At 45.8% G+C, this 13,049-nt stretch overlaps 1 protein-coding gene across 1 annotated transcript in view; it reads right to left on the reverse strand.

The window, feature by feature from the left end:
- LOC124711996 (lysosomal acid glucosylceramidase-like) overlaps positions 1-13,049 on the reverse strand; it is a 173,357-nt gene that overhangs the window by 107,587 nt on the left and 52,721 nt on the right. Inside the window, exon 5 of the mRNA XM_047242316.1 lies at positions 5,228-5,388. Coding sequence (XP_047098272.1) covers positions 5,228-5,388 — 161 coding nt within the window. The remainder of the gene's footprint in view (positions 1-5,227; positions 5,389-13,049) is intronic.

Here is a 13,049-nt window from a genome sequence, read left to right on the forward strand (position 1 = left end):
ATTTTGATCCGATGACGGAATATGCCACCTGGGAGATAGATGTACCGACAATGATTTCAACGTCGTCCGCCAACAGATAGCGTAGTGGCATAGCTACCACAGCGCCGCCTGTGTCTACCCCTATCAGGGAAAGATCACAGCCGGAAGGCCCAGTGTGGTGCGAACTTGTGAAGCAAGCAGGCAACCATGCCACGAAGATGCACTCGTGCTTCCTACAGCCAGCTGAGCGAATGTGAAAGGGGTCAAATTGTGACCTTTAGAGAGGCAGGGCTGTCCTTTCGGAGAATTGCCATACAAGTTGGACGTGCTGCATCAGTTGTGCAACGATGCTGGTATCAGGGGTCTCGCGAACATCCTCACATCCGCAAACATGGTTATGGACGTCCATGCAACACATACACCTGCCACAATCGTCGTATTGTAAGGACAGCAGTGGCAGATTGTACAGCTATAACAGCTCACATAAGACTTGTAAGCCCAGACACGTCAACACGAACTGTTGCGAACCGGTTACTAGCACTGGGACTACGAGCGCACACACCTCTAGCCCGTCTTTCACTCGCGCCATAGCATGGACAAGGACGGCTAGAAGGGTGTTGTCAGAGGGAAGATAGAATTGCGCGCCGTAGTCTTCAGGGATGAAAGCAGATTCGGCCTGCACGCAAATGATGGTCGTTTGTTCGTCCGACGTAGACCTGGCGTGCACTATCCCGTAGAGTGCATTCGTCCGAGACACACTGGCACCAACGCAGGCCTCGTGGTCCGGGTTGCGATAAGCTACAACTCTTGTTCACCATGGTGATTCTAGAGAGACGCCAACTATCGGTCGGTTCGTGCAACATGAAGCTGTGTTGTTCCAACACGAGAAGTCTTCCGAAGTAAGAGTGATTTCAGGTGTGCCACAGGGGAGTGTCGTAGGACCGTTGCTATTCACGATATACATAAATGACCTTGTGGATAACATCGGAAGTTCACTGAGGCTTTTTGTGGATGATGCTGTGGTATATCGAGAGGTTGTAACAATGGAAAATTGTACTGAAATGCAGGAGGATCTGCAACGAATTGGCGCATGGTGCAGGGAATGGCAATTGAATCTCAAGGTAGACAAGTGTAATGTGCTGCGAATACATAGAAAGAAAGATCCTTTATCATTTAGCTACAATATAGTAGGTCAGAAACTGGAAGTAGTTAATACCATAAATTATCTGGGAGTACGGATTAGGAGTGATTTAAAATGGAATGATCATATAAAGTTAATCGGCGGTAAAGCAGAGCCAGACTGAGATTCAATAGAAGAATCCTAAAGAAATGCAAACCGAAAACAAAGGAAGTAGGTTCCAGTGCACTTGTTCGCCCACTGCTTGAAAATTGCTCACCAGTGTGGGATCCGTATCAGATAGGGTTGATAAAGGAGATAGAGAAGATCGAACGGAGAGCAGCGCGCTTCGTTACAGGATCATTTAGTAATCGCGAAAGCGTTACGGAGATGATAGATAAACTCCAGTGGAAGACTTTGCAACGCTCAGTAGCTCGGTACGGGCTTTCGTTGAAGTTTCGAGAACATACCTTCACCGAAGAGTCAAGCAGTATATTGCTCCCTCCTACGTATATCTCGCGAAGAGACCATGAGGATAAAATCAGAGAGATTAGAGCCCACACAGAAGCATACCGACAATCCCTCTTTCCACGAACAATACGAGACTGGAATGGAAGGGAGAACCGGTAGAGGTACTCAAGGTACCCTCCGCCACACACCGTCAGGTGGCTTGCGAAATATGGATGTAGATAATGCTCGCCTGAGACTGCTCGTGGAACTCAACGCGCTCTGCAAGATGTGCAGCAGTTTTCCCGGCCAGCACGATCTCCGGACTTGTCTCCAATAGAGCACGTGTGGGATATGATGGGACGAGAAGTGACTGGTGCGACTCTTCAACGAAGCATTCTTACAAAACCACGTGAACAGGAGTGAAATAACGTATCCTAGTACAGTATTCGTCATCTGTACGATCAGCTGGATGCCAGAATCAGCGCCGGTGTTGCCGCCTGTGGAAGTTTCACCACGTACTAACATCGGTGTTCACGATGGGTCGACGCCTGGTACACCAGAACCGCCTGTACTATCATCTCTAAGTGTAATTTCATGCCACTTTTCCTCTTCTCTTGTTCTTCTTCTCCTCAGCGATCACAGGCCCTGTAGGCAACGCGCTGCATCAACTATCTGCTTCCACCGCCTTCTACCTCTCGCAGTCTCTCTCCACCCTGCGGAAATTCCAAATGCTGCGATGTCCTTCTCTGTGTCATCTTTCCACCTTGTACGAGGTCGGCACGGTGGTCTTGTTGCCTGGAGAGTTCCTTCAAATGCTTTTTTGGTGATTCTGTTGTTTTACATTCTAGCCCCATGCCCAACCCATTGCAGTCTCCTACTTTTCTGGATGATAGTAGGTTGTTTCATTAGCTGATAAATTTCATTGTTCTTTCGAATTTTCCATACGCCCTTCTCCAACACAGGTCCCCAGATTTTTCTCATTACTTATCTTTCGAAAACATTCAGTTTTTCTCTTTCATTCTTTCTAAGCGTCCAGCTTTCTGAACCGTACAGTACAATGGAGCAGATGATAGTGTTGTATATCTTCATCTTTGTGGTGATTGACAAAGCTTTACTTTTGAGTGGGTTGCTTAGTGAGTTCAGACATCTTGACCCTGAGGCTGTTCTTTCGTTTATATCAATTGTTATGAAATTTTTACTGTTGAAACGTGATCCAAGGTATTTAAACTGAAGAACTTTTATGAATTTAGAATGTTGGTCAATTTCAAAGTAAGGATTTGGGTTTGTGAGTCGACCTATTTCCATGCACTGCTGCAATAATAAACCTTGAGCGAATTGGGAACCTAAGAGTGTACTCATTTTATTCCGGCTGTGTAATATCTTTCAATAACAGACATTAAATATTGTACATCTACATCTACATTTATACTCCGCAAGCCACCCAACGGTGTTCGGCGGAGGGCACTTTACGTGCCACTGTCATTACCTCCCTTTTCTGTTCCAGTCGCGTATGGTTCACGGGAAGAACGACTGTCTGAAAGCCTCCGTGCGCGCTCGAATCTCTCTAATTTTACATTCGTGATCTCCTCGGGAGGTATTAGTAGGGGCAAGCAATATATTCGATACCTCATCCAGAAACGCACCCTCTCGAAACCTGGCGAGCAAGCTACACCGCGATGCAGAGCGCCTCTCTTGCAGTCTGCCACTTGAGTTTGTTAAACATCTCCGTAACGCTATCACGGTTACCAAATAACACTGTGACGAAACGCGCCGCTCTTCTTGGGATCTTCTCTATCTCCTCCGTCAACCCGATCTGGTACGGATCCCACACTGATGAGCAATACTCAAGTATATTTGTAAGCCACCACCTTTGTTGATGGACTACATTTTCTAAGGCCTCTCCCAATGAATCTCAACCTTGTACCCGCCTTACCAACAATTAATTTTATATGATCACTCCACTTCAAATCGTTCCGCACGCATACTCCCAGAAATTTTACAGAAGTAACTGCTACCAGTGTTTGTTCCGCTATCATATAATCATACAATAAAGGATCCTTCTTTCTATGTATTCACAATACATTTCATTTATCTATGTTAAGGGTCAGTTGCCACTCCCTGCACCAAGTGCCTATCCACTGCAGATCTTCCTGCATTTCGCTACAATTTTCTAATGCTGCAACTTCTCTGTATACTACAGCATCATCCGCGAAAAGCCGCATGGAACTTCCGACACTATCTACTAGGTCATTTATATATACTGTGAAAAGCAATGGTCCCATAACACTCCCCTGTGGCACGCCAGAGGCTACCTTAACGTCTGTAGACGTCTCTCCATTGATAACAACATACTGTGTTCTGTTTGCTAAAAACTCTTCAATCCAGCCACACAGCTGGTCTGATATTCCGTAGGCTCTTACTTTGTTTATCAGGCGACAGTGCGGAACTGTATCGAACGCCTTCCGGAAGTCAAGGAAAATAGCATCTACCTGGAAGCCTGTATCTAATATTTTCTGGGTCTCATGAACAAATAAAGCGAGTTGGGTCTCACACGATCGCTGTTTCCGGAATCCATGTTGATTCCTACAGAGTAGATTCTGGGTTTCCAAACACGACATGATACGCGAGCAAAAAAACATGTTCTAAAATTCTACAACAGATCGACGTCAGAGATATAGATCTATAGTTTTGCGCATCTGCTTTTCTATTCCTTGGACACTTATTTCGATGTCAGTCATTTTTTCGTTTGTGCGAGGATTTAGAGAAGGAACTGCAGTGCGGTCTTCCTCTGTGAAACAGCTTTGGAAAAAGGCGTTTAGTATTTCAGCTTTACGCGTGTCATCCTCTGTTTCAGTGCCATCATCATCATCCCGGAGTGTCTGGATATGCTGTTTCGAGCCACTTACTGATTTAACGTAAGACCAGAACTTCCTAGGATTTTCTGTCAAGTCGGTACCTAGAATTTTACCTTCGAATTCATTGAACGCTTCACGCATAGCCCTCCTTACGCTGACTTTGACATTACTTAGCTTCTGTTTATCTGAGAGTTTTTGGCTGCGTTTAAACTTGGAGTGAAGCTCTCTTTGCTTTCGCAGTAGTTTCCTAACTTTGTTGTTGAACCACGGTGGGTTTTTCCCGTCCCTCACAGTTTTACTCGGCACGTACCTGTCTAAAACGCATTTTACGATTGCCTTGAACTTTTTCCATAATCACTCAACATTGTCAGTGTCGGAACAGAAATTTTCGTTTTGATCTGTTAGGTAGTCTGAAATCTGCCTTCTATTACTCCTTCCTCCCTTTTTCTATATTCCTATTAACTTCCATATTCATGGATGCTGAAACGGCCTTATGATCACTGATTCCCTGTTCTGCACTTACAGAGTCGAAAAGTTCGGGTCTGTAACGTCCCAAAACGTATCCAGAAGATCGTCTTACATGAAAAGTAGATGTGGGAGATGAATATGAGTCCATATCTCTATGCTGCACCTCTGGGATGGATCCTAAACTGTCACAGCGATTTAGCACCTTCCATTAAACACGAACGTAACTGAATACCCTATTAAAAATTTTCCAACCTGTGAACAAATGTCTCAGGGAGGAAAGCAGTACATGACGTTCTGCACCACGTTTGCAGCGTATTTATAAATGTTACAGAAAAGGTATGAACTGCAGGTGACCAACCTGAGCAGGTAGTCGGCCCACAGCTGCCAGTACTCTCTGATCAGCTTGCCCTCGCCGTTGAACTTGCCATTGGTCTTCATCCAGGTGGGCGCGCTCCAGGGGGCCGACACCAGCAGCAGCTCCTCCCCTCTGAGGTCCTGCGCGTGCTGCAGGTATGGAATCTGCCGACAAAAAGCACCACACACTGTCAGGGTACGCAGCTGCTGGAGCAAAGGAGCAAAGTGCTTTTATACTGAGCTTCAGATGTGTAGGTCAGGTAAAGTCACTGTGATTGCTATAGTTACCGGATATACATTGCTCAGCCAGAACATTATCACAACCTTCTAATAGCAGGTATTTCCACGGTATTGGTGATAAGTTGAGAAAACCGTCCCGAAACACATGTGCTACAAAACGGCACTGTTTCCTGCGCATGTACCCCGGCATCAATATGGGATATGATCACCACGGTTCAAATGGCTCTGAGCACTATGGGACTTAACATCTGTGGTCATCAGTCCCCTAGAACTTTGAACTACTTAAACCTAACTAACCTAAGGACATCACAAACATCCATGCCCGAGGCAGGATTCGAACCTGCGACCGTAGCAGTCGCGCGGTTCCGGACTGCGCGCATAGAACCGCTAGACCACCGCGGCCGGCTGATCACCATGCATACGTGCACAGGCTGGGTAACGGGTTTGTATATTCTGGATCAGGTGGTCGAGGAGCTGCTGGGATATAACCTCCCATTCTTGCACCAGTGCCTGTCGGAGCTCCTGAAGTGTCGTAGGGGTATGAAGACTTCAGTCTGGAACCGCGAGACCGATACAGTCGCAGGTTCGAATACTGCCTCGGGCATGGATGTGTGTCATGTCCTTAGGTTAGTTAGGTTAAAGTAGTTCTAAGTTCTCAGGGACTGATGACCTCAGATGTTAAGTCCCATAGCCATTTTTGGTATCGAGACGTGCAGCGATACGTCGACCGAGAGCATACCAGACGAGCTCGATGGGGTTTAGGTCTGGAGAACAGGCAGGCCACTCCATTCGCCTGATATCTTCTGTTTCAGGGTACCCCTTCATGATGACAGCTCGGTGGGGCCGTGCGTTGTCATCCATCAGGAGGAAGGTGGGACCCACTGCACCCCTGAAAAGGCGGACATACATGTGCAAAATGACGTCTCGATACGTCTGACCTGTTACAGTTCCTCTGTCAAAGATATGCAGGGGTGTACCTGCATCGATCATAATCCCACCCCACACCATCAAACCACGACCTCCATACAGGTCCCTTTCAAGGACATTAAGGAGTTGGTATCTGGTTCCTGGTTCACGCCAGATGAAAACACGACGAGAATCACTGTTCAGACTATACCTGAACTCGTCCTTGAACACAACCAGGGACCACTGTTCCAATGACCATGTACTGTGTTCTCGACACCAGGCTTTACGGGATCTCCTGTGACCAGGGGTCAGTGGAATGCACCTAGCAGGTCTCCGGGTGAATAAACCATGTCTGTTCAATTTCTGTAGACTGTGTGTCTGGAGGCAACTGTTCCAGTGGCTGCGGTAAGGTTCCGAGCAAGGCTACCTGCAGTACTCCGTGGCTGTCTGTGGGCACTGATGGTGAGATACCGGTCTTCTTGTGGTGTTGTCCACTGTGGACGTCCCGTACTGTAGCGCCTGGACACGTTTCCTGTCTGCTGGAATCGTTGCCATAATCTTGAGATCACATTTTGTGGCACACGGAGGGCCCGTGCTACGACCTGCTGTGTTTGACCAGCCTCCAGTCGCCCTAATATTCTAACCCTCATAACGTCATCAATATGTGTTCTTTGAGTCATTTTCAACACACAGTCACCATTAGCACGTCTGCACACTTACTCGCTGCACCGTACTCTGACATGCACCAACACACCTCTGCGTATGTTGACTGCTGCCAGCGCCACCGTGCGACGACCGCAAGTCAGATACACCGCATGGTCGTACCCTGAGGTGATTTAAACCCCCAAACCGCCTAGCAGAGTGTTGTTTCACCATGTATCAGCATTATCCTTAATTTATGAGCATGAGTGTAACTGGACGTATTTCGTATCACTTCTGTACACACAAGTCGCATAATTCCCGTAAATTCCGGGAAGGAATGATAAGGTCTGACGCCACGTCCAATCACATCCCACATATGTTGGATCGTGTTCAGATCTGGCGAGCTTGGCGCCAGCACATTAGTTGTAATCCACCACTGAGTTCCTCGAACCCAACATCACACTCCTGAAAAATTCCACTGCCGTCTGGAAACACGATCGTCATGAAGTTTGCAATCAATGTACGATATTCCTTTGCCGTCATGGTACCTTGCACGAGCTCCATGGAGCCTTGGATGCCCACGAGAATGTTCCTCAGAGCATAATGGGACCACTGCTAGTTTGTCTCTGTCCCACAGTAGAGGTGTCAAGGAGCTGTTCCCCTGCCCTGGAAGACGAGGGATTTGCGCCCTTCCACCGGCGGGATTCATCAGACCAAGCAACACTGCCACTGCGCCAGCGTCCAGTGCCCAAGACCACGTGCCCATTTCAGTCGTAGTTGCCGGTGTCGTGGTGTTAACATTGGCATGTGCATGAGTCGTTGGCTGCGGAGGGCCTTTGTTAGAAGTGTTCGGAACACTGTGTGTTCAGACACACTTTTACTCTGCGCAGCATTAAAGTCTGATGTTAGTTCCACCACAGTTTGCCGCTTGTCCCGTTTTACCAGCCTGCACAGCCTACAATATCCGACATCACAAATGAGAGTTGGCCACCCAACCGCTCAACACCAGGATGTGATTTCACCTTGTTTTACCACGTGTTGAAGACCCTTACCACTGACTCCTCGAACACCCAAGTCCTGAAGTTTCTGCAATGCACATGCCGAGCCTCCAGGCCATCACAATCTGTCCTCGGTCAAATTCAGATAGATCGGGCGCCTTCCCCAGTCTACACACGGATAACACGCTCACTGATGCTACGTGAACTGTGTATGTGTCTGACTAGCATTCATTCCTCGCCAGGTGACCCTGCTATCTCCTGGACGGGTTTATATCAGTAGTAGGTCGGTGGTCATAATGTTAATAAACCACAGAGATTCCTGGTTGTTGTTGTTGTTGTTATGGTCTTCAGTCCTGAGACTGGTTTGATGCAGCTCTCCATGCTACTCTATCCTGTGCAAGCTTCTTCATCTCCCAGTACCTACTGCAACCTACGTCCTTCTGAATCTGCTTAGTGTATTCATCTCTTGGTCTCCCTCTACGATTTTTACCCTCCACGCTGCCCTCCAATACTAAATTGGTGATCCCTTGATGCCTCAGGACATGTCCTACCAACCGATCCCTTCTTCTACTCAAGTTGTGCCACAAACTTCTCTTCTCCCCAATCCTATTCAATACTTCCTCATTAGTTATGTGATCTACCCATCCAATCTTCAGCATTCTTCTATAGCACCACATTTCGAAAGCTTCTATTCTCTTCTTGTCCAAACTATTTATTGTCCATGTTGCACTTCCATACATGGCTACACTCCATACAAATACTTTCAGAAACGACTTCCTGACACTTAAATCTATACTCGATGTTAACAAATTTCTCTTCTTCGGAAACGCTTTCCTTGCCATTGCCAGTCTACATTTTATATCCTCTCTACTTCTACCATCATCAGATATTTTACTCCCCAAATAGCGAAACTCCTTTACTACTTTAAGTGTCTCATTTCCTAATCTAATTCCCTCAGCATCATCCGACTTAATTCGACTACATTCCATGATCCTCGTTTTGCTTTTGTTGATGTTCATCTTATATCCTCCTTTCAAGACAATGTACATTCCGTTCAACTGCTCTTCCAAGTCCTTTGCTGTCTCTGACAGAATTACAATGTCATCGGCGAACCTCAAAGTTTTTATTTCTTCTTCATGGATTTTAACATCTACTCCGAAGTTTTCTTTTGTTTCCTCTATTGCTTGCTCAATATACAGATTGCAAACATCGGGGATAGGCTACAACCCTGTCTCACTCCCTCCCCAGCCACTGCTTCCCTTTCGTGTCCCTCGACTCTTATAACTGCAATCTGGTTTCTGTACAAATTGTAAATATCCTTTCGCTCCCTGTATTTTACCCCTGTCACCTTTAGAATTTGAAAGAGAGTATTCCAGTCAACATTGTTAAAAGCTTTCTCTAAGTCAACAAATGCTAGATTCCTGGTTAGAAATTGAATTTTCTGAAGTTTCCGCTGGTCCTAGTACAGAGGTTCCCAGTCTTTCAGAGGTTGTTACCACCCAATGGAATCAGATATTAGCCTTTAACCTCTCCTTCCCTCTTCGTCAACAACATTAGCTTCTAACTAAACTTTATAAAGAAAAACAGTTTTCAAAATGGTGAAATCTAAATGACATTTAGTTGTTCTAGGCGTTTTATTAAATCATACAATAATGAAACAGTGACAATGGTAGACCTTACTGTTTATTTTTTAATGGAATGATGAAGCAATTTTCAGTGCCCTCTGAGCACTATGAGACTTAACATCTGAGGTCATCAGTCCCGTAGAACGTAGAACTACTTAAACCTAACTAACCTAACGACATCACACACATCCATGCCCGAGGCAGGATTCCAACCTACGACCGTAGGCCTCGCGCGGTTCCAGACTGAAGCGCCTAGAACCGCTCGGCCACAACGGCCTGCTGCTACCAACAATTTCTTCTCAGAAATGAAACATAATTATACACTTTGAGGGTAGACATTCGTTACAAAACACGATTCCTCTGCACCACTCAATTCCCTAGTGCCACTTGCTTCACCAACACCCTGCATCTCCCATTTAAAATCAGTCAAATTAAAATTTGTGCACTATACTCCTGCTTGAAAATCACTTGACTGCTGGACTCCTTACTTCTGAACAAGACGAAAATGGAAGACTTCAGGATGCTATTGATTCGTGGGTTACCGCTCCCTCTATTAATAACGACAACAATATCAGCAATACACCGTATCCCTACTACTGTGTAGTAGAAATCTTATAATTATTGTTGTGCTGTGCTGTCAATTAGTTCATTTTCTGTGAAAAGAGGCAAGCCATTTGATTCACCTCTTCTCATTTATTTTTAATTATTAACGCGATAGGAGGGAATTGAGTTAGTTTATATGGAGTGATAAGATTACAGTGATTGTGTATGGTGATATCAGATCCTCTTTTTAATATTCTTTAACCTAACACGATGCTGGCTATGACAGTTGTTTTTCTGAGTGAGCTTTGGAAGCGAGGAGCACTATAAGGTACGAGGCACATGACGTATTGAGAGCAGAAGGAACGTGGCGCTTTGCGGGGGCTGTGGGCAGGGGACCGGCACGCGTAGCTGCTCTCTCGTTGTCTTGAGAAAATCCACCTCCACTACCATCGTGTGAATGTTGTTTTGTTACGTATCCACTGTCCGGCCACAGTAGCTGAGTAATCAGCGCGACAGAACGTCAATCCTAAGGGCTCAGGTTCGATTCCCGGCTGGGTCGGAGATTTTCTCCCCTCAGGGACTGGGTGTTGTGTTGTCCTAATCATCATCATTTCATCCCCATCGACTCGCAAGTCGCCGAAGTGGCGTCAAATCGAAAGACTTGCACCTGGCGAACGGTCTACCCGACGGGAGGCCCTTGTCACACGACATTTACATTTTTTACGTATCCACCTGGTCAAGCTAAAGCATTCGTTCCTGACAATGGAAAGCTGCCAGCATGAGGTAGGCACTCGGACCATATTGAGAAAAATGATTTTAGCAGATAAACATCTCCTGGATATCCAAAAAAAGAAAAGAAAAAGAAAAAGACATTGAAAAACAGCTCTGACATACTGCAGATTCAGAAACGCAGCGTTGGTGGGTAGCATCGAGCGAGCACAGTTTTTTAGCTTTTCCCAAGACGTGGAATGCGAGGCTAGCTGTTGGTTGAGTGGGCACTGATTCGTGGGACAGAAGTGATGTCCAGAGGGCATAACACGTTCTTTAGAAAAGAGGGAAAGAAATTGAGAGCTTTGGTTTTTCGACATTTTGCCTGTACGTGACCGGATATCTTGTTAAAGAAACAGTTGTGCCATTGGCGGGCTTATGTAAGCTTAGAGAGGACTGTTGGTCGAGATTTTCTAGGTGGGAAGAAGGGACCAGTCACATCCTTGCTGACTTGGAAAGAAAGACTCCCTCCCTGTGCAGGCTGCAGGCTGCGCACTCAACTGGAGGAGCCGCCTGGGATCCAGTATCCGGCTCCTCAGAGAGCAATCCTGGTGTCGAACATAAGAGTAGCGAGACACGGTGTCACCATACCGTCTGTGTTAAACTGAAGAGTATGGTGAGCATGGCTTCCAGGCCCGTCATTTTAGGAAAATCGAGTGTCTGAAGTTCAGATTCATGATAGGTTTCCTTATCCCACGTTTGTTGGTTGGGTTGGGTTTTTGGGGGGAAGAGACCAAACAGCGAGGTTATCGGCCTCATCGGATTAGGAAAGGACGAGGAAGGAAGTCGGCCATGCCCTTTCAAAGGAACCATCCCGGTATTTGCCTGGAGCGATTTCGGGAAATCACGGAAAACCTAAATCAGGACGGCCGGACGCGGGATTGAACCGTCGTCCTCCCGAATGCGAGTCCAGTGTGTTAGCCACTGCGCCACCTCGCTCGGTCCACGTTTGTTGGTTTCTCCATTTCTCTCTGCACACAGTCGCTATAATCGTTATATAGTCAGTTGTTGTTGTGGTCTTCAGTCCTGAGACTGGTTTGATGCAGCTCTCCATGCTACTATATCCTGTGCAAGCTTCTTCATCTCTCAGTACTTACTGCAACCTACATTCTTCTGAATCTGCTTAGTGTGTTCATCTCTTGATCTCCCTCTACGATTTTTACCCTCCACGCTACCCTCCAATGCTAAATTTGTGATTCCTTGATGCCTCAAAACATGTCCTACCAACCGATCCCTTCTTCTACTCAAACTTCTCTTCTCCCCAATCCGATTCAATACCTCCTCATTAGTTACGTGATCTACCCATCTAATCTTCAGCATTCTTCTGTAGCACCACATTTCGAAAGCTTCTATTCTCTTCTTGTCCAAACTAGTTATCGTCCATGTTTCACTTCCATACATGACTACACTCCATATTCCATGGAGCCAGATGCGACATTATCAAGCAATTCTGACCTCATCGAGTGATCTTGTCAACTGATAGTCTAACTTTTACAGTTCTAGTGGTTAATTCTGCGATTGCAGCTTTAGTAATTCCATGATTGTTTTGGATACTTTACGACAGTAATGTTTTTTGTAATAAACCACAGATTAATTAAATCAAATTCCCCTCCTAAGATTCACTGCTAGGGCCACGATATTTCGTAGTTTTTATCAATGCGCTGAGTACACTAATTCCAACATTGGGTCACAAGGGTGTGCCTGTATCACGACTAATTCTGTTTCAGTTAAATTCATTTACACACACGTGGGGTTTTGCAATTGTTGTGAAATAAATATTGAAACAATTTCTAGTCTCTTTTGGGAACAACCTGAAACACAGAGAAGGAACTTTAATGAGATATTTAGGCGTTTCTGATGTATGTCTCCCAGTTCTACTGTCATAGATGCGTTTTACAAAGCGCAAAGTATGGATGTTGTGAGTGGCCTGTTTGAGGAAGATGACTAATATGAGTAATGATTTTTTTAAAATAATTTGGTTTCCTGGCCAAAACAAAATTGAACTCTTTTGTTTTACCCGTCTGAAAATTACATTTTACTCTCACGGGGTAATTACCCCCAAGTTGGGAACCACTGCTCTAGTTGGTGAACAATAAGGACTGTG

This window comes from Schistocerca piceifrons, chromosome 1 (genome assembly GCF_021461385.2).
Source record: "Schistocerca piceifrons isolate TAMUIC-IGC-003096 chromosome 1, iqSchPice1.1, whole genome shotgun sequence".
NCBI lineage: Eukaryota > Metazoa > Arthropoda > Insecta > Orthoptera > Acrididae > Schistocerca > Schistocerca piceifrons.